The sequence below is a fragment of the Telmatherina bonti genome (genome assembly GCF_933228915.1).
Source record: "Telmatherina bonti genome assembly, chromosome: 6".
In the NCBI taxonomy this organism is placed as follows: Eukaryota; Metazoa; Chordata; class Actinopteri; order Atheriniformes; family Telmatherinidae; genus Telmatherina; species Telmatherina bonti.
In genome coordinates this window covers 15,066,017-15,086,274 of record NC_136624.1, presented here as the reverse complement: position 1 = coordinate 15,086,274, position 20,258 = coordinate 15,066,017, and the positions used below count along the sequence as shown (strand labels likewise).

Here is a 20,258-nt window from a genome sequence, read left to right as displayed (position 1 = left end):
GCCGAGCAGGTGTGGGCATTCTCATCAGCCCCCAGCTTGGTGCCTGCACGTTGGGGTTTACCCCGGTGGATGAAAGGGTAGTTTCCCTCCGCCTCCGGGTGGGGGGACGGGTCCTGACTGTTGTCTGTGCTTATGCACCGAACAGCAGTTCAGAGTACCCACCCTTTCTGGAGTCCTTGGAGGGAGTGTTGGAGGGTGCTCCTTCTGGGGACTCCATTGTTCTGCTGGGGGACTTCAATGCTCACGTGGGCAATGACAGTGAGACCTGGAGGGGAGTGATTGGGAGGCATGGTCCCCCCCCTCTGAACCCAAATGGTGTTTTGTTATTGGACTTCTGTGCTCGTCATGGATTGTCTATAATGAACACCATGTTCCAGCATAAGAGTGTCCATATGTACACCTGGCATCAGGATTCCCTGGGCCACAGTTCAAAGATCGACTTTGTAGTCGTATCGTCGGACCTGCGGCCACATGCCTTGGACACTCGGGTGAAGAGGGGGGCGGAGCTGTCAACTGATCACCACCTGGTGGTGAGTTGGCTCAGATGATGGGGGAGATATGGCAGGCCCAAACGTGTTGTGAGGGTCTGCTGGGAACGTCTGGCTGAGTCCCCTGTCAGAGCGAGCTTCAACTGCCACCTTCAGCAGAGCTTCGAACATGTCCCGAGTGAGGCGGGGGACATTGAGTCCGAATGGGCTGTGTTCCGTGCCTCTATTGCCTCGGCTGTTGCCGAGGCAAAAATTCGGGCATGGGAGGAGTTCGGCGAGGCCATGGAGAAAGACTTCCGGACGGCTTCGAGGAGATTCTGGTCCACCATCCGGCGGCTCAGGAGGGGGAAGCAGTGCTCCATCAATACTGTGTACAGTGGAGATGGGGAGCTGCTGACCTCAACTCGGGACGTTGTGGGTCGGTGGAGGGAATACTTCGAAGACCTCCTCAATCCTACCAACACGTCTTCCCATGAGGGAGCAGAGCTGGTGGACTCAGGGGTGGACTCTCCTATCTCTGGGGCTGAAGTCACTGAGGTGGTCAAAAAGCTCCTTGGCGGCAAGGCCCCGGGGGTGGATGAGATCCGCCCGGAGTTCCTTAAGGCTCTGGATGCTGTGGGGCTGTCCTGGCTGACACGCCTCTGCAGCATCGCGTGGACATCGGGGGCAGTACCACTGGATTGGCAGACTGGGGTGGTGGTCCCCCTTTTTAAGAAGGGGGACCGGAGGGTGTGTTCCAATTACAGGGGAATCACACTCCTCAGCCTCCCTGGTAAGGTCTATTCAGGGGTCCTGGAGAGGAGGGTCCGCCGGATAGTCGAATCCCGGATTGAGGAGGAGCAGTGTGGTTTTCGTCCTGGTCGCGGAACAGTGGACCAGCTCTATACCCTCTCTGGGGTCCTGGGGGGGGCATGGGAGTTTGCCCAACCAGTCTACATGTGCTTTGTGGACCTGGAGAAGGCATTCGACCGTGTCCCCCGGGGGCTCCTGTGGGGGGTACTCCGGGAGTATGGGGTACCGGACCCCCTTGTACGAGCTGTCCGGTCCCTGTACGACAGGTGTCAGAGCTTGGTCCGCATTGCCGGTAGTAAGTCGGATTCGTTTCCGGTGAGGGTTGGACTCCGCCAAGGCTGCCCTTTATCACCGATTCTGTTCATAACTTATATGGACAGAATTTCTAGGCGCAGCCGAGGTGTTGAGGGGATCCGACTTGGTGGCCTCAGGATTGGGTCCCTGCTTTTTGCGGATGACGTGGTCCTATTGGCTTCATCTGGTCGTGATCTCCAGCTCTCGCTTGAGCGATTCGCGGCCGAGTGTGAAGCGGCTGGGATGAGAATCAGCACCTCAAAATCTGAGACCATGGTCCTCAGCCGGAATAGGGTGGATTTCCCTCTCCGGGTCGGGGGTCAGGTCCTGCCTCAAGTGGAGGAGTTTAAATATCTCGGGGTCTTGTTCACCAGTGAGGGAAGGATGGAGCGCGAGATCAACAGACGGATCGGTGCGGCGTCTGCAGTAATGCGGACTCTGCGCCGGTCTGTCGTGGTGAATAAGGAGCTGAGCCAGAAGGTGAAGCTCTCGATTTACCAGTCGATCTACGTTCCTACCCTCACCTATGGTCATGAGCTGTGGGTCGTGACCGAAAGAACGAGATCTCGTATACAGGCGGCTGAAATGAGTTTCCTCCGCAGGGTGGCCGGGCTCTCCCTTAGAGATAGGGTGAGGAGCTCGGTCATCCGGGAGGGGCTCAGAGTAGAGCCACTGCTCCTCCGCATCGAGAGGAACCAGTTGAGGTGGCTCGGGCATCTGGTCAGGATGCCTCCTGGACGCCTCCCTGGTGAGGTGTTCCAGGCACGTCCCTCTGGGAGGAGACCCCGGGGAAGACCCAGGACATGCATTACATCTCTCGGCTGGCCTGGGAACGCCTCGGGATCCCCCCCGCAGAGTTGGCAAATGTGGCTGGGGAGAGGGAAGTCTGGGCTTCCCTGCTTAGGCTGCTGCCCCCGCGACCCGACCCCGGATAAGCGGCAGAAGATGGATGGATGGTTGTGGAAGTTCACAACAACATAGTTTATACCATTGTCAGTGAGAACTGGCTGCATTATTTTCACACACATAGTTCGGCGAGTTAAACACTGTAATATCCCTCCGTAACGGGGCGTTACCACAGCAACACATTAATCAGCTGGCTCAGATCAGCTGTCTTTTAACAGGTGAATGAGAGAGACGTGCTGTAGCCTGACAGCGGTTGTTTGGCATGAAACATACATCGAGGCCAACATGAAATAGTTCCTATACAAGCGGCAAAAGCGGATTAAATGACGCGGAACCGTGCATTAGACGGTTATTATGTGCAACACAGAGTCGAGAACTCCACGACGTGCAGTGTTTTTTAAAATACTGGATAATTGTGTTAAATAATCGAGATCTCAATTTCAGTCAAAATAATTGTGATTATAATTTTTGTCATAATCGAGCAGGCCTGTTTCACACCATAATTTTTTTTAAAAACATAATTATCAACATCAGGCTTGATATTTAGGGAAGACCCTTAAACCATGTTCACACTGCAGGCAAATTGGACTTCTTGTCCCTATACAGTATGACGCTATCTTTTTACTTTTTTTAATCAAACCCATTCTACTTTCATATATGTTACTAAATTCCATCATATCTGTTTTCAAAGTCACCTCAGTCTGAGCGATTAAGCCTAATTTCATCTGACTTTTATGTCATTGAAGTGAGACAGACATTACAATCTGCATCAGAGACTGGACGCAGTGAGATCAAATTTAAACAATGGAATAAACAACATCATATCAGTCGTCTGTTCGGATCTGATTTCACAACAACTTCAAAATTTCTACACACACATCAACATGTGTAGCACCCATATCTACTCCTGTAAAACCCAGCGTGCCAAGTGACACGTCTTCTCCTGGATCACTTCAGGGTCATACACATTAGTTTTATATTATAATGCAAACACCCAACAAGCAAAAAATAAGACTTAAACATCAAGACCTACAATGTGAACACATGGTTGGGGGTGTTGTAGGGGACCTCGATAGTGGACAGGGAGGCGCTGATTCAAAATAAGGAGCACCGCTGCTGTTAAAGGAAGCACTGAAATCCTGCTCACAGAGAATAGTGATCAACATGTACAAATCCTCTAGATATTCTGTTAAAAAACATCAAACACAGGTATCAACATGCTTTTTGACAAAGTCATCAAGAAAACAAGTGGCAGTAAGCATCCTGCTACAGAACAAATGCATACATGATCAAGTGTAGATGTTCCCATAAAACAGCCAACATAATGCTGAATGCTTCCTCACATTTCCACGCATCACTTTTAAATAAACTGTACAAAAAAATAAACACCATAATAAACAATATTTTAAATGTTTTAAAAAATATTTATTAACTTTTAGTTGTCATATGTAGAAAGAATACACAATGTTTTTGTGACTGCTGAACTGGACACTACTTTGCGTTGCTATAGCAACATGATGCTGCAAGATGGGGGAGTGAGGAATACAACTTGCAGCATTTCTAAATGCAACTCCTAAATTCTTATTTTTATGCAGCGCAACACTTGAGAAAACATTAATATTTTACATTTCTGCCAATAAATCAGAAAACAACTCTGAACGTAAGGAGAAGAACCTGGTTAAGATTTATTAGAGCACCGCTATCGACCTGCATGAACATAACTTATCTTTAATCAGCTGGGAGCTAAACATCTGATGAGCTCATGGAAAAGTTGAGATGCACTTAAAATACAGTGTGTGTTACTGTAACTGATGCAGTGTTATTTATTAAACTGAGCTGTGAAGCTGGCACGCTCACCTTATAGAAAATGGAGAAGTTGCTGTATGTTGCAAGGACACTGGTCAGGACGCCGTTGCAGAAGTCTCCGTCTCCAACGTAATCAGCAGGACAGCTGCATGTCACATCTACACACATATATTCTTGTATCAGCAGGAATATTTTACATAGATTTATGTATTTATGTAATCAGGACAGTTAGCAGCTCTCGCCACCTCTCATTCTGTCATGTCAACATTTCAATTGTAGGTTTAAATAGTTAACCACTTCATAAAATTTAAATGAATTTATCTGCAAAGCATATTCCATATGTTTAAATTAAATTATGAAATTTATTAAACAACTGACACAAACTGAGCAACACTTACAGATGATTACGGAAACCTTTCAAGTCTATTTTGTGAAACAAAGTTAATGTGCTAAAACAGCAGCAGACATAAAGAAAGTACTCAAATCCTTCTGAATAATCAGATACCTCAGATTTTACAAATCCATACCAGCTTTTTGACAAACTGTTCAGTTCAGCTTCATTTTTCTGTACAGAAGCAAGAAATTAAAAGTTTGCTTGAAGGAAAGACAACAAGCACAGCATGTTAAAATAAACCCAAAATACATCTATAAGGGAGAACAATGCAGGGGACAGATCAAGGTGGCGCCACCTCTGACTGAACACAATCTACTGCTGTATTACCTCTGAGCCTGTAGCAGTAGGCATCGTAGTTGCTGCTCTGGTCCACCGGCTCTTTGTAGATAACCAGGCCCACGTGGTAGTCTCCACAGTTGACTGAAGGGTAGCGGGTTGGATATCCCACCTTCCCCCCGTCCATCCATCCAGCAACACACAGATGCATCCCCATCTGTCGGGACAGGAGAAGAACAAAAAGACTGATCACAAATACCAGAAGACCATAAACATCTTTTCATAATTAGGTTGAATCTACAGACACAGTTGACTTGTGATTAGACTTCTTTCACTCATTCCCCAGGCTCGTCGAAATGGACATCAGGCTGCATATATGACTCATGGGTTGGATCTGAGGTGAAATACCACAAAGTCCAGAGCCCAAGCCATGCATCGAGGTGAGTCCAACTATGTCTGGAACTGTTCAGTCTCGCACACCAGCTTAGGTCCTTCCCCACCAGAGAGGTGGCGTTCCCTTGAGCTAGCTTCTGCAGCTGAGGGTCGAACCGCCAGGGTCACCTCATTCGACTGCTGCCCAGCTCCACTCTTGCGGGGTTGAGATCTATAACTCAGGAGAGGGGGCAATGTTACCCTTTCAGGCTGAGCCTGACCAGGACCCATAAGCAAAACACCTGGCGCACCAGGCCCACCAGGCCCACCAGGCCCATGTCCCGCTTCCAGGCCTGGCTTCACAGGGAGACCCCAGCAACAGGCATCCAGGTAAGGAAAACCCTGAACCGATGTTGTTCTGCATCCCAGAGGGTTTTTGAGCCGTGCTTAATCTGGTACCTCCCACAGAAACCCATTAGCTATGGGTGACAACATGGCCCCTGAGGATCCATGTAGGATCTGCAGGACACAGAGGGCCCTCAACAACAGAGAATGCATCACAATTTACCAACGTAGACAGTTTAGTCAGTTGATGTGCTTTATTTCAGCAGATCTTAGACCTGTCACAGCGTTCAGTTGCTCATTTTCTAATAATTTTAATAAATAATTTTATTTACTTGTTTCATTTGACATTTATTTGACTCTCTAACCCTGAGGTGACAGTAAAAGCTAAAGATGCCCCATTGAAATAGTCAATCAGGCAAATTGGGATGATAACACTGAGTTGAGACAAACAAAAATATTAAAAAGGACCAAGTTATTCCTCGTGCACTAATATGGAGATTAATAGACAGATCTGGTGTCTTTGTGGAAACCCCTGTTGTGTGTGTGTTTACCTGCTGTGCATCTCCCAGCTGTTTAAAGGTGGCCAGTGTGGCGCCCTCGGCCTGGCATGCGGCGTCTGCCTGACTGAAGTTCATCTTGTATTTTCCCTCAGGGGAGCGCAGATGAAACACACCTGCTGTGTTGGCTGAGAAACAAAAATGTGTTTCCTTTACCTCAGATTACTCATCATTTATGTCTCTTCACAACTTCTTCAACCTTTGCCTGTGAGACATGAATCAATTCTGACTGAAACCTCAGTTTAACAGTACCTGTGCGCTGATTAGCAGCGCAGTAAGAGTCTCCCACAAACCGCATCATTTAAAGATCGTTTTACTTTATTGTTATACCCCAAAGAATAAGCACCAGATAAGAAAAATCTTTGGGTTTAAAAAAGATTAATTTTTAACGGGTTTTTGGGCAAAAAGTTCAGTTCAGTGATTATATTTTTACAATTATTCCCCAAAAATGCAGTATTCATATCCAGAACTACTGAACACTGTTTTCAACTATCTCCATGGTAACAATGATGCTATAAAGGTCAAAAGCTGTGGATTCAGTAGTTACCATGGAAACAGCAATGCAGGGAGAGTGTGGAACCCACATGTCTCCTGTTCAGCCTAGACAGCACGTGTTAAAGCTGCAACAGCTGCTCATTCACTGCTTCAAACATATTCCCATGGTAACATAATATAACCGCAATCACAATAACAGACGTCTTGATGTGTTTCCATGGTAATAGTAATTTTATTAGTAAACATGTGGAGATTCCCTGTTTGGTAACTCTGAATGTTTCTGAGATGCTACCATAGCAATCATTGTGGATGGCGATGAGAAACAGATGTGTTTGGTCACCATAGTAACAAGAAGCCATTACACTGGAATCCAATGAAAACGTGTTACTAAGTTAATGTTGTTACCATGGTAATGCAGGTCCTTGCAGGAGGCTACAGGGTCACAGCCTCCATTGTCTTCCAGGCAGCGGTCAACAGGGGGAACCACTTTCTCCAGACATTGGACGCCATTACCCACGTACCCTGGCAAGCACTCGCACTCTCGCTCATTCTGAAGAAATGACATAAAAGAGTAATTAAGCTAATTACAGTATATTTGTGTTATTGCTTTGTGATCCTGCTTTATTTCTTTTATACGAAGCAAAATTATATGCTTTATGAATATATTTCTTTAAAAAGAACCCAGTTTCATTTTGCTTGGGCTCAATTTAAGCGATTGGAAAGTTTTTACTCACTGGACCAGTAAACTTGCATGAAGCAAAGTCACTGCAGCCTCCGTTCTGCTCTTGAACACATCTGCACAGAAATACAACAATGACTAAAATAAACAAGACAAACATGAATGGGGATCTTTGGAGAAATAAAGTCAAAGGGCGTGACCAGCCACACACCTGTTGATGGGCTCACAGGAAAATCCATCTCCTTGGTAACCACTGGTGCAGGTACAGTTGACAACCAGTCCTGTCTGGTTGCAGTCTGCGTTCAGGTGGCAGCCTCCGTTGTATTCAGAGCAGAGGTCCACAGCTGGAGAATTTTTAATGAAACAGTCATCTATTAGGCAGATTTCAGATATCTTAAAAAGTCTGGGTTGATAGAAAAATAGATATCTCATCACACAAACTGAAATCATAATTCATGCTGACGTGTGGGAAATGAACTTACAGCCTTTGTTTAGTTAGTCTTTTCTGGGCTACTGGAGTAACACAGCAGTCTAATAGTTGAAGGAAAAGGGAGGCAACCAGCTGCACTTTTTAACATAGACTGCTTAAAAGTAACAAAGAACAGTGTGGCTTTATGCTCTTCTATATTGTTCAAACATAGCTGTGAATATTATGTGGTGTTCCTTCTCTTTATTTAGATTGATTTAATTACTTGATTTATAGATTGAGGACTGTAAATAAAAGTAATCTGTTTTTATCTTTATTTTCTGCTTCTTGTAACTTGAACATGAAGGGAAACAATGCTATTCTGTAGTGATAAATATTGTGGCCGACGGGTGCAAACGCGCTTCACATAGAAAAACAGACGCATATACCTTCAAACGCGCTTCATATAGAAAAACAGCTGCATTAAGGAATAGAAATGCAAGCGGGAAACGCATGTAAAGAAGAGTGCTGCAAATCCAAAAACGTAATGCAAAAGAAGAAAAACGCGCTGCAAATTAAAACAAAATGCGAACAAACTACTGTGTTAGGGTTTTGTTTTTGAGTTCATTCAAGGTGTTTGACTCTTGGCCTTCACATGAGACACTGTCAAATTTAAAATATTTTAAAACAGTCTTTTTAACACATTGAATGGAAATAATTCATGACTATATTCAGTGCAAACCTTTCTGATCACTAAAAGCTTGTTTCATTTTTAATAAAAAAAAAAAAAAAATTAAAAAAAAAAAAAAAGTTTTGAGATCATCTCATGTCCATCTCTATGGAGATTCAACCAGCTGGGGTTAAAATCACTCTCCAAGTTTTCGAACAACTTGCTCAACAACATCTTTTTCGTTATATCTATCCTGCAGCTGCGACGTCAAAAACAGATTTTAGGTTCATGGCTGCACGGTGGCGTAGTGGTTAGCACAGCAAGAAGGTTGGTGGTTCAATCCTTGGCTGGGGGAAGTTTGTGTTTGTGTGGAGATTGCATGTTCTTGCCGTCTATGTGTGGATTCTCCGGCTTCCTCCGACCATCCAAAGACACGCATTAATTAATCAGTTAGTTAATTGGTTAATAGGAGTGTGTGTGAGTGTGAATGGTTGATTGTCTGTCTGTGTAGGACCAGCGATCTGTGCAGGGTGTACCCTGCCTCTCACACAATGATTTCTGGGATAGGCTCCAGATTCCCCGCGATCTTTAACCGGACTCAACGGTTCAGAAAATTAATGAATGCTGTGTTTTTGTCCATTACCATTTCTGCCAGACATCATCAGCAGCAGGACAAGATCTTCACAGGGGGTGGAGTTTTTGGTGCCTTAAGGGCTTTAGATGAAGTGATGGAGCTTGTGTTAACCTGAATTCAGCAAATATTTACTAAAAACAGGTGACAGGTGATGACAGGTGAGCTAAGATGCTGCTTAAGATGTTCTGCTTGATTCCATGACAATTGCTCACAAGTAGAGGTGTATTCCAGGATATATGTAGGCATTGTCTGTATACCCACTTATTGTTCAGTCAGCATTGAGTATACCCACTTCTAAACCCCCCGTGATGCATAGTTTTACAGTTTGCAACGTCCCCATTAATGTATGTCAACCAGCAGTTCAGCTAAGGGAACTGATGCTATACTGGTGCAGTTAGCCAGAAGGTGTTAACTTTAGCATGACCATTGCCTTAATAAAGATATATGTATATATGTCTATGGGACACCCGCGCCCAATGTGCATTAAAAAAAATTATTGAACAATTTGTGAGCATTAGTCTCTTTCTATTAATCTTGTGAGTGAATATCTTGTTAGTAGTTTTTTCTGCACATCATTCTGGCTTCATGCTGCTAGTTTATACCCACATCAGAAACATAATGTCTCAAGTTATAGTAATCAGTGATTTATGGAAAACATTTGGTGTCTGGGTCGCTGTTTATGAGCTATAGATAGCTTTCTGGGGAGTCCCATTTTTACAAAATGTATTGTGTTGTGTTGAGTTTGTATTTAAATTGATTTGTGAAAGAAAGAAGGAAAAAATAAAGACACAAAATAAAACATTTAAGGATAATTTTTGCCAGTTTGGGTGCTGTATTTTCACCTTATATTGTTAATGATTGTTCTTATCAGCAACTAATGCATTTAAACCAAGTTTAAGGTTTAAGATGTGATAAAGGATTGACAGGTGGCAGCTTTTGGTAGGACCCAGAACATGTCAAAAACCCTTGTATGTAGGTGGCCCAGGTGTGCTAGAATGAATTACACTGAATACTAACTAACATTTTAGTTTATACACTTACATTAGTATTTTATTGATATTACATGATTATCATTAATTTTAGATGGAATCAACTTTTGTTATATATAGATTTTTTGTTTTGTCATGTACTTTCTGGAGTGTTTTCCAAGTACCCCAAAGGGGACATGTACCTCCAGGAAACAGTGGTGTCCTGCAACAGGGCTGGCAGAGCACCCTGTTGTGACGTTGGAGAGTATGAAAAACCTCCACGGTCAAAACACATTCTTCCCACACGTCTCATAACCTCAGGCTGACCAGTTTCTGTTTTTCAAGACTGCCATTAAAGCAACCAGCTCTGAAAACACACTTCAACACACTCACACAACACGTATTCAGTAATGCTTTGTTATTGTTGGATAATGTGAAAGTATATTTTGTTAAATATATTTCCCTTTTTTTCTTTACCACCACATTTCTAGAAAAGTGGTTAAAGTGTCGGCACCGAAAAGCTGTCATTAAAATGAATGGTGATCAATACATTTGCTTTTAAATATTATTTAACTGCAAATTGTATGAACCAATATATGTTTTGTCTTATCTACTTTATTTAACTCTTATTACAAATTTTTACATTTGAGGCTGCAAAAGATTATTAGATAGTTGAGATGGGAAATTTAGTGCTAATATGGTTTGATAAAAAAAAATAAAAAAATAAAAAAAAATCAAATCAGGGGATTGTGATCATAGTTTGGCCCAAATGCAACATTCATGAAGGTTTGTGAGGATCTAAGGTTTGTCTCCAAATGTGAGAAAATTGTTAAATAGTTTTTTAAAAAAAACTATTCAAACTATTCAAAAGTTTGAAGGATTTTCTCCTACGGTCAGATAACCATTAAAGCCTTCATTCAATCTGCATGAATTTCAGAGTTTAAAGGACAAGGGAACAAGTCTAAGCTGGAAAACGTGACCTCTGATCACTCAGAGACGATATGGGGTTGGATCAGAGTTGTGTGATGGATCACTGTTCCTCAGCATTAGTAGCATTTTACAGCCACATTCTCACATTTTCCAGGGACATTAATGCCATTTTTAACAAGAACCACATTCTGCACAAATTACAGGATTCTGGCACTGTCTGTCATCTCTGCCACGTTTCCACAGTGGGGGATAAAATAAATAAATACTAACTTAATAACTTGTTGATGTCTGCATTAATGTGGGCAATCACCACACGTGGATCAATTGAGTTTACTGTGTTTTGTCAACGCTTGATGCTATGTCTGGATGTCGCGCTGTTTGTCAGGCTAAACGTGAAATTGTAGCTGAAAAACAACGAGCGGAAAAGTCTGCAGTCAAAAACTGACTTAAGGCAGCGATGTGCAAGCACGGTGTATTTATTGAACCAACACTAAAAATTGGGGGTGGGACTCAATTAAAAAAATTAATTAAGATTAATTACAGTCTTTGTAACTAATTAATCTTGATTATTTGCATTTTGATCGTATCACAAAATTTTCACCAAAAAGCAACTTTTTTTTTTTTTAATTTAAATAGATTTTTTAGAAGGTATTTAATAGAATAATAGAAATAAATAGAATAATTGAAGGTATTATTCAATCAAATAATAGTAAAAGAGGTTAATATTATAAATTTAAACTCTATTAATGTCTGGAAAAATACATTTAAAATTTAAAACAGTTAAAAAAAAAAAAAAAAAGAAATAGAAAACATCCATGGCCAAAAATGAACAGATCCAAAGTTGAAGTGTCGTTTTAAATTAACTTACAGCTGTAGGTCCAGTTATTCTCTGATTAAGAGTCTACAATATAAGTTTTCATCCAAATCGATAGACATTCATATCTGACAGTAAACCACAACAGGATCACTTAGAGGGAAATTCATTCTGACCATGCAGCAGAGGTGATCAACCTCTGCTCTGACAGCAGCGTGGAGCTACATGAGGACCGAGCAACATGTGTGTTCTTTAGGATGCGGGATGGGAGGGGGGAAGAGGGAGGTGTTAATAACGGAGAAGAGAAAACTACATGTTCTTTCAGTGTTACTCACCAAAAGTCCCTGATACCACCAGAAAAATACAGAAGACTTGTTGATGTTCATGTTGTCTTAGACTCACAGAAGACCTGAAACATCGCTAAATATGGCGCCAATGTGGCAAAGTTAGTATCTGAAGTATCATGTGCATCAGTGTAATTGGTGTACCAGGAAACTGTGCTCTAACAAAGGTTCTGCGATTAAATGCAGTTTTTTTAACACGTTAAAGTTTCTTTTATTAATTAATCGGAATTAACGTGTTAAAGTCCAGCCCCTATGATGTGCGTGTCCGAATCCAGGCTGAGACTAATTTTATTCCCATGCAATTGCTGGTGTTCAGGGATTGGCTGGCCATGACACTGTTTGTTATACAACTTCATTCATTATGGTCAACATTAATTTTCTGATCTGCAAATCTAACCATGTCTTACTGAAGCACAACATAACCTTTGCAGAGTTTCTCAGAGAGACACTCGATTTCAATAATTAATCCAGCATCATTTTGCATTATATCTGTACTGTGACCTGTACTGTGAACTCTCACCAGCCAGTCTTATCCTGACTCTTGTCTTATCTCTTGCTCTGTTCCTTTCTTTCTTCTCTTCCTGTGATAACGTCTTTTTGCATTTCTTTGGTATCAGCCACTGTTCAAAATGGCCAGTGCGTTGATAACCGTTTACAAGCATGTGACATGGTGTGTAAAAATAAACTCAGCTGCAATGTCCTGCAGTGTCCCAGAAGAAAAAGCTGTGAAGTGTGGTTTTTCAGACTTAGAAGGCTGCTGGACAACGAGGGCTCGAGAAAGTTGCATGATATAGTTTTAAAAATGCAACATTTTAAGGTATAAAATTTAGTGCATCTTTAAAAACCTCATCTGCATTTTTAGAAACTCTCCACCCCATAGAGGGGGAGAGCTCAGTGATTAGTCAGCAGTGACCACCCTCATGGGCAGGCACATCCCATGCCCATGTTGCAGAACAGTTACCGCTACACAGGCAGTTTCTCACAGCTAACATCCTCTGCTCCCGACGCAGCTGACGTGCTGTGCGTCTCTCTCTCTCCTCTCTAGCTTGACCATTTTTAAAAGGCCATGCTGTTGTTTTAACACAGCGCTATAAGCAGCACCGTGTCAGCGCAGTGACAAATAACTCTTACATAATAGTTTCATATAATCATTCATATAATCTGGCGCGCCAGATGTTGTTATTGATGGGCCAGCTTTGGCCCACGTGCCACCAGTTAACAACCACAGAGGTTGGTTGGGAATTTATTTTTTTACGTTCTGTCCACAAGGAAAGGCTATTATAATTTTATTCATAATAAAAGTGGTGTCATCCCAAAGAAAAGCCTGTAAACTGTAGCAGGATGCTTCTCTTCAACAGGGGCCTGATGGATGCAACTTTCCATCCATACATCTTTATATGTTACATCCGCTGCAGCAACTTCAAAGGGATGTCATAGGATCTCATCAATGGCCCAATAAACTTGATATTTACAACAGATGTCAAATGCTGGTCAAGAATTTTTGTAATCTCTTCATATTTAGAGCTTCATAATGGGCCCATACATGTGAATACTGTCAAACAAAAACTTTTTGCTTGTCCCTCCATAAGTTCACCTCCCAGTGGTAATAGAGCAGCACAGCCACACATTAATAACCAACAAGAAGTTAAACGGGGCTTGAAAAGTGTCTTGATTGGAAGATGCAGCTACTCAGAATTTGCTCAGCTATGTCCGTCTATGCTGACAAGGGCAGCGGAGAATTGTAAACAACACAGACACAAAAATGACATATATGATTGGGATGAGGTGTACTGATCCACTTTTTTGGGGCTCTGGTCTCATTCTGTGGAAATCTGCCAACAATATTTTTAAATACCCGATCAGTTTTTGTAAACATTCGTGTGATTACCATCATTATTGCAGCTGCTGTATTTTAGACGTGCTCAGGTTCAGCCCTCGAGATCTACCGTCCTGCAACTGTTAGATGTGACCCTTCTCCAGCACACCTGAATTAAATGCATGACTCAATACTGAGCCCCTGCAGAACTGGATGACGTGCAGAAGAGGGAATTCAGCTATTTTATCCAGGTGTGTTGGAGAAGAGATGCATCTAATAGTTACAGGATGAGAGATCTCGAGGACCAGACTTGGGCACCCCTGATTTAAACAAAAATAAATCCAGTTTCAATGTTTTCCAAATAATTTCTAGAAAAAAAAAAACAAAAAACTTCTAAAGTAATTTAAGGACGACGTCTTGCTGTTTCAAAGTCTTCCTAGAAACAAAGGTAGTTTAGCAGTTTAGCATTAATTTAGCATTGCCAACTGCTTTATTATGTTTACGTTTCAGGACAAAGTGCTGAAAAGGAAAGAGGGTGTGTGATAAAAGGGAACGCTAGTTAGTCTGACAATATGTTGCTGGTTGTGTGTGTGGTGTGCAGTATGGGCTCAGAGGGCTCATTTCTGCTGTGCATTAGTGAAAGCTGCACTGTGAAATAAGCCCGTCATGCTCAACAAGCTGCAGCTTCTGAGCAAAACAACCGAAGCTTGAGATTCCACATCATCCCTCACTGCCCTCATATGAGTCGCATTGTCACACGGGATTACTGCATTTTAGCTATCATACTTACATCATGCTTATAATTACCAAAGCCAGGACCATGAAAGGTCTCTCTGTGGATCAGTGATGTGGACGCAGAACCTACCAAGGTGCAGACTCAAACACCATCACTGCAGTTTTTCTCCTCTGAAAGCGTGGAGTTGTGTATCTGAGCCACAGCTGCATCAGAGTGATCTATCAGTATGCAGCTAGCTATCAGCTAAAAAAATGTTATCAGTAGAAGGTTCGAGCTCGATATTCCTCTTCCTGCTTCTCTGTGCTGACAGATCAATGTGTGATTTGTTTTTAAAGGCTATTTGTCTGTTGCACTGAAGTTACCAGACTCTGGTTGGCTTGTTTATAACTCTGCTGCTTCAGTTCCTTTAAGAATCCCAATGAGGATGCAGTGATTCAGCATTTCTGGCTGAACAACACTCACGTGGAGCTGGACTGCAGAACGTGCCGTTGCCTTCAAATCCAGCTGCACACAGACAACCAATACCTGGGACGCAGCGGGCCTGCACGTGGCACTGACGGCACTCCTTAGGGATTGAGCCTGGACAAACATGAAACGATGGTCAGCAACATCTTTTTATAACGAGAAGCAGTTTTTCAAAAAGAAATACTCGTAATAACCTATTAAGTCGATATCACCTTCGGAACATTTAGTTTAACTTGCAATTTGATGACAACACACGCTTCAAAGTTGTCATAATTACACTTTAAATGAATGTGCTGCTGTTAAAGTCTTTGCATATATGTGTGTCACATAAACAAACAGTTTTCTTAGAAAAAATCCGACAACAAAGGTTCAGGACTGTTGAGCAGCTACAATCCTGCATCGGACAAGAAAACACTCCTCACTAAAACTCCAGCAACTGGTCTCCTCATTTTCAGGACTTTTAAAGAAGAAATGTCAAAATATGTTCTTGAATTTCTCCTTTGGCATAAATAAAGTATCTTTGATTTGATTGATTTGATTGACATCACACTGTTCCAACATTTTAGAGATGCGTCGCTGCCATCAGATTGAAAACTAAACTTTGGAACTTTTACCTGGTTACTTCAGCGTCTGAAACTCTGTTTTCGTTGTCTTTACCAACAACGCCCTTTGGACTGTAGTCTACTTATATTCGGTTCACTTTAAGTGAACAGACAGCTACATTCGTAAGCGGACTAGAGTTCTTATAATGGACAGCGCTACTGAAATAAAGACACCCCCAAAACCAGCTTTTTATGTTCTACAATTAATTTTCATGTTACCATATTGACATGAGGCCAAAATATATATCACTAACTGGAATGGAGTAGAAAGTAACTATTCCTAATATTTATATAATAAAACCAATTGTTTTATTGTTGTTTTTTTTGTATCTTTTTTAGTTGTACTCTATAAATAAAGTTGAGTTCATTATAAGAATCATATCTAAATTATACCACAAGTTTTATTCTGCTTGCCACAGACATGCTGGCATAAGGCAAAGCGAAGCCATTATTTACTGGTCCTGAGATCAGGAAGTCATTCGTCACCTGCCTTCAGGAGGAACACTCACCCATCTTTCTCTCGCAGCGATCACCTTCCCATCCTGGCTCACAGACACATCCAGTTCCTTCAATACCTTCGTCACATTTCCCCTTCCTCGCACAGCTGCAGGCTAAGAGACAGAAACATGATTTCACACATTTTCACAATCTTGCAAAGGTGTGAGATTACAAGTTATTTCAGACATCCAGGATTTCTGCAGATACGGTTGGGCTCTGCAGTCTGTGGTGACATGATCTGGACCCTTTATATTATCACTGTGAGGAACATCCAGGAGACCTAAAAAAGTGGAGGTAATTACCACTCCCAAAGTACAGTTCAGTGGTTCAAAGCAAGCATGACGGCGTGTTTTGCTTGTACAACAGCAGAGACACCTGCGCTCCCCCACTGAGAAAGACAGAGGGATTCGTCTCAAAGGAAACTGTGAAACAAAAACAGACAATCTGCAGCTGTTTCGTGTTTTTAACTCTGTCGGCTGAGTGAAGACAGCTGGCGGGTTTGTCAAAAGCTCCGAGCACATCCAAGCATGGCGAGTGTGCAGGGTTGCTATGGTGACAGACTGCTGGAGAGCTGATGGGGTGAGATTCTTTGGTTTTAGGTTGGGTTTTCTATGGGGAGGTTCAGTGTTCAGGGATTAAGAATTAACCAGATTTTTGGTGGAGGCGAAGGTTGGTAACATGTTCACGTTTCATTCCAAACTGCTGCTTGTGTCCACCTCACTTCGCTCGCTTCCTCTTTGTTTTGTTACCAAGCTAACCTCCCTGCGTGATTTAATGGATCTGAATTCCCTGATTGTGATTTAGCTTCTGAAATCCTTTTTGACATAATAAGATGGAGCTGATGTGTGTGTGTGCTCTAACAAACTTTCTGGAGCTGGATCTGCAGTGAAGCAAACACGTTGTGGCGATTCAAAAACAACAAACACACCTATCATTACTTGTGGTTGAAAACTCTTGGCAGTAAAAGAAGTTTCATGCCTGAACATCTGGAGCCAGATGAGCTGATTTTAGCACCCGGCCTCCAAAGCCCACCTTGTACAGGTAGAGCTAACACCTAATGGACCATATCTCACATCTAAAACTGTGCTGTTAGGACTATATGTTATCTACAGTGACCTCTGGTCAGAAGTATAGACACACTTTCCTACTGGATTTAATAGAAACGTGTGTCCAAATATTTTACTGGTATTGTATATGGAGGGAAAACATCAGATTTACCAAAAGAACAAAGAAGAAATGGTGAAGGATCAGGACATGTAAAGCAGGTTAGTTAAAAAAAAAACAAAAACGAAGGAAGTCATTAGCAGAATAAGCTGGTTGGTATTAGCAGAGATATATGAGCATTTTTTTTTTTTTCATCCAACCCACATTTAAAATCTTCTGATCATCCCACGAATGTATTTTCCTAACAAACGTGGCTCGGTTTAAAAGAAAATGAAACAGGTTTTCCGACAATATAAGATTTATTACTAAAAATCTTACAGTAGTGCTCATATGTATTCATACCCTTTCACTAAAGAAAATGATGAATTTACAACAGTCACTCAAATAACTGGAGACTTAAAAAAGGAACAATAACTAAAATTTTGCAAAAATATAGTTTAGTAAAATAAGACACTGTTATTTCATTTAATTGAATTGAAGAAAGAAAGAAATTACAAACAAACAAATTGGTCCAGGACAAATTAGAGCTGAAAACACCTGACTGTAGCGGAAACATTAAAGGATTGTTCAACAAAATATTAGTTTGTGAGTGATGTAATATGTAATAAATTATCTTATCTGTTTGCTTTTTTTAAAAAAAAAAAATTTCTATTGAACCAGAATTATATGATAATGTAATGATGTTCATGAAATTTTTATTATTACTTTAGTCAGTTTTAATTTATTTTGCAGGCAGCTGTTTTTTTCCTTCTTTAAAGGTGGAGTATGTAAGATTTTCAATATTTAAAAAAAAATTAACTAAAAAAACAACTACAATCATAATTAGACCCATAAAAAGACCCTTCTTAAATGTTTGCCAACCAGTAAAAAAAGTGCTTTTTGTCATTAGTCATTGATTAAACTTGTAATTTAATAACGCATCAAATATGGGCAGACTGTTCAAAAAACTATCTTTGTGATTGTAGTTATTTTATTAGTTAATTTTTTTAAATATTGAAAATCTTACATACTCCACCTTTAATGAAAGGGTATGAATAAATATGAGCACAACTGTATAATACAGAGGTAATCCATGAAAACACTAGTTTCCTTATGTTTAATGCAAAATTCACATCAAAATATCAACTGTTACCAATTTTAGTCATTAGCCATGTTTATAGCTTTTGGATTAAAAGCCTGATTGCAATAAAAACAATTTAAGGCAGCTTTCTCCATATATAATATTTTACAATGACTTGCTCCTTCAATGAGTTCATTGAGTCCAGAATTAGTGGAAAAAGGGGTAGAGCCTGTAAAACTATTTCAGACACGCAGCATACAGTAAACAGCTACTCTCAGATAATAGTTGTGAGAACTTGGAATTGGATCTGTGATAATCAATTATATCAAAGATTTTTTTTAATAAAACACAGTATAATTCTGTATGTTTTTATATTTTCTGTTCTCTTTTAGTGCATCCTGGCTTCTTGTGATGGGAACTTGTTTTTCTCTTTGTTAAACAATTTTGTTGTTATTTATGTCTTGTTGTTTTTCTTATTTGTTGATTGACTTGTCAGGGACTAAAGATGTCATGTAGCTTTTTTTTTTCCCCAATTCTAGTTTATTTACATTAAAATGTTTATTTACATTCATTGTCCTTTTAAATTAATTACATTTTTTGAAAATACTTTAAATAAACATCAGAAGTTTCTGATCTGATCAATCGTTCAGATGAAAATGTTATTTTAATCCAGGCAGTTGGATAATTTATTCTGTTCAAACTTGTTAAACATGTAAATATAAGTAGTAAGTGTGTAAACAGCACCAGTCTGATGAGTATTATAAACAGATTAAAGAACCTTTGTGGACATAAACATGCGTACAAGTCTTACAATCCTCCAGACTGCAGAGGTTGAACTCTGAGCCACAGTTCGACCCTGCAGATCATCTCTGTTATTATTGATTTTTAAAAAATGCCAATACTTCCTGACTTTCTGCTCAAGTCTATGCAGGTGCCTGTGTGACTCAGTGGCATGAGTCACACCTGGACCTGGTGTGCTCTGCCACGATCACCTGGTTCTGTACTATTTTCATAGTAAAACCACTTTGTCTGCCTCCCTTCGTTGTCGCAGCCTCTGAACAAAAACATGCTGTTTTCTAAAAACAAGTTTCTCTGTGTTTTCAGGTGTCTATCAGAGTAAGTATCTCGGCAAGCAGTTGCTGCATTGGCAGGATTTTTCTCTGTTGCATTCATTTATTTTTTTTATTCCGTTTTAATTCCGTTTGTGCCTTTAGTGTGCTTGTCTATGATGTACCTGTACAGTTGCTGCCGTAGTAACCACTGGCGCACAATTCGCAGGCTTTTCCTTTGAATCCTTTGTTGCACCGACACAAACCTGAACCACGCATACCATCATCACAAGTACCGTGTTCGCCACAGGGGTCCTTAACACCACCTGGACACACTGAAACACACAAAGAAAGGATGGAGTCGGAACACAATGCAGACTAACACATAACTCCAAGAAAACACACATTCTTGAGAGACTCTCACATGGAGAGACGATCTAACCAGACATGTTAATTTCTTACCCTGACAATCTCTGCCGTAATGGTTTTTGCAGCACTTTGGCACCCATGTAGGAAACAGGCAAACCCTCTGACAGCTGCTCCGGCTGAAGGAACTCTCCATGTTATCAATCCACCCTCTGTGGCTGCCTCGAAACCTGGAGCGAAATTTTGAGCAAAGCTCTTTCCTTCCCTGCATGAAAGCAGAAATGAAATTCATAACATTTTATCTACAGCGCCCATATTTCTCATTTAAGTTC

At 41.2% G+C, this 20,258-nt stretch overlaps 1 protein-coding gene across 1 annotated transcript in view; it reads right to left on the bottom strand.

Moving 5' to 3' along the window:
• Positions 1-20,258, bottom strand: part of stab1 (stabilin 1) — a gene marked incomplete at its 5' end in the record, with an annotated part of 111,724 nt that overhangs the window by 21,271 nt on the left and 70,195 nt on the right. Inside the window, 10 exons of the mRNA XM_079241976.1 lie at positions 4,338-4,444; positions 5,008-5,173; positions 6,225-6,358; positions 7,131-7,275; positions 7,460-7,520; positions 7,616-7,748; positions 15,185-15,301; positions 16,299-16,400; positions 19,746-19,895; positions 20,023-20,191. Coding sequence (XP_079098102.1) covers positions 4,338-4,444; positions 5,008-5,173; positions 6,225-6,358; positions 7,131-7,275; positions 7,460-7,520; positions 7,616-7,748; positions 15,185-15,301; positions 16,299-16,400; positions 19,746-19,895; positions 20,023-20,191 — 1,284 coding nt within the window. The remainder of the gene's footprint in view (positions 1-4,337; positions 4,445-5,007; positions 5,174-6,224; positions 6,359-7,130; positions 7,276-7,459; positions 7,521-7,615; positions 7,749-15,184; positions 15,302-16,298; positions 16,401-19,745; positions 19,896-20,022; positions 20,192-20,258) is intronic.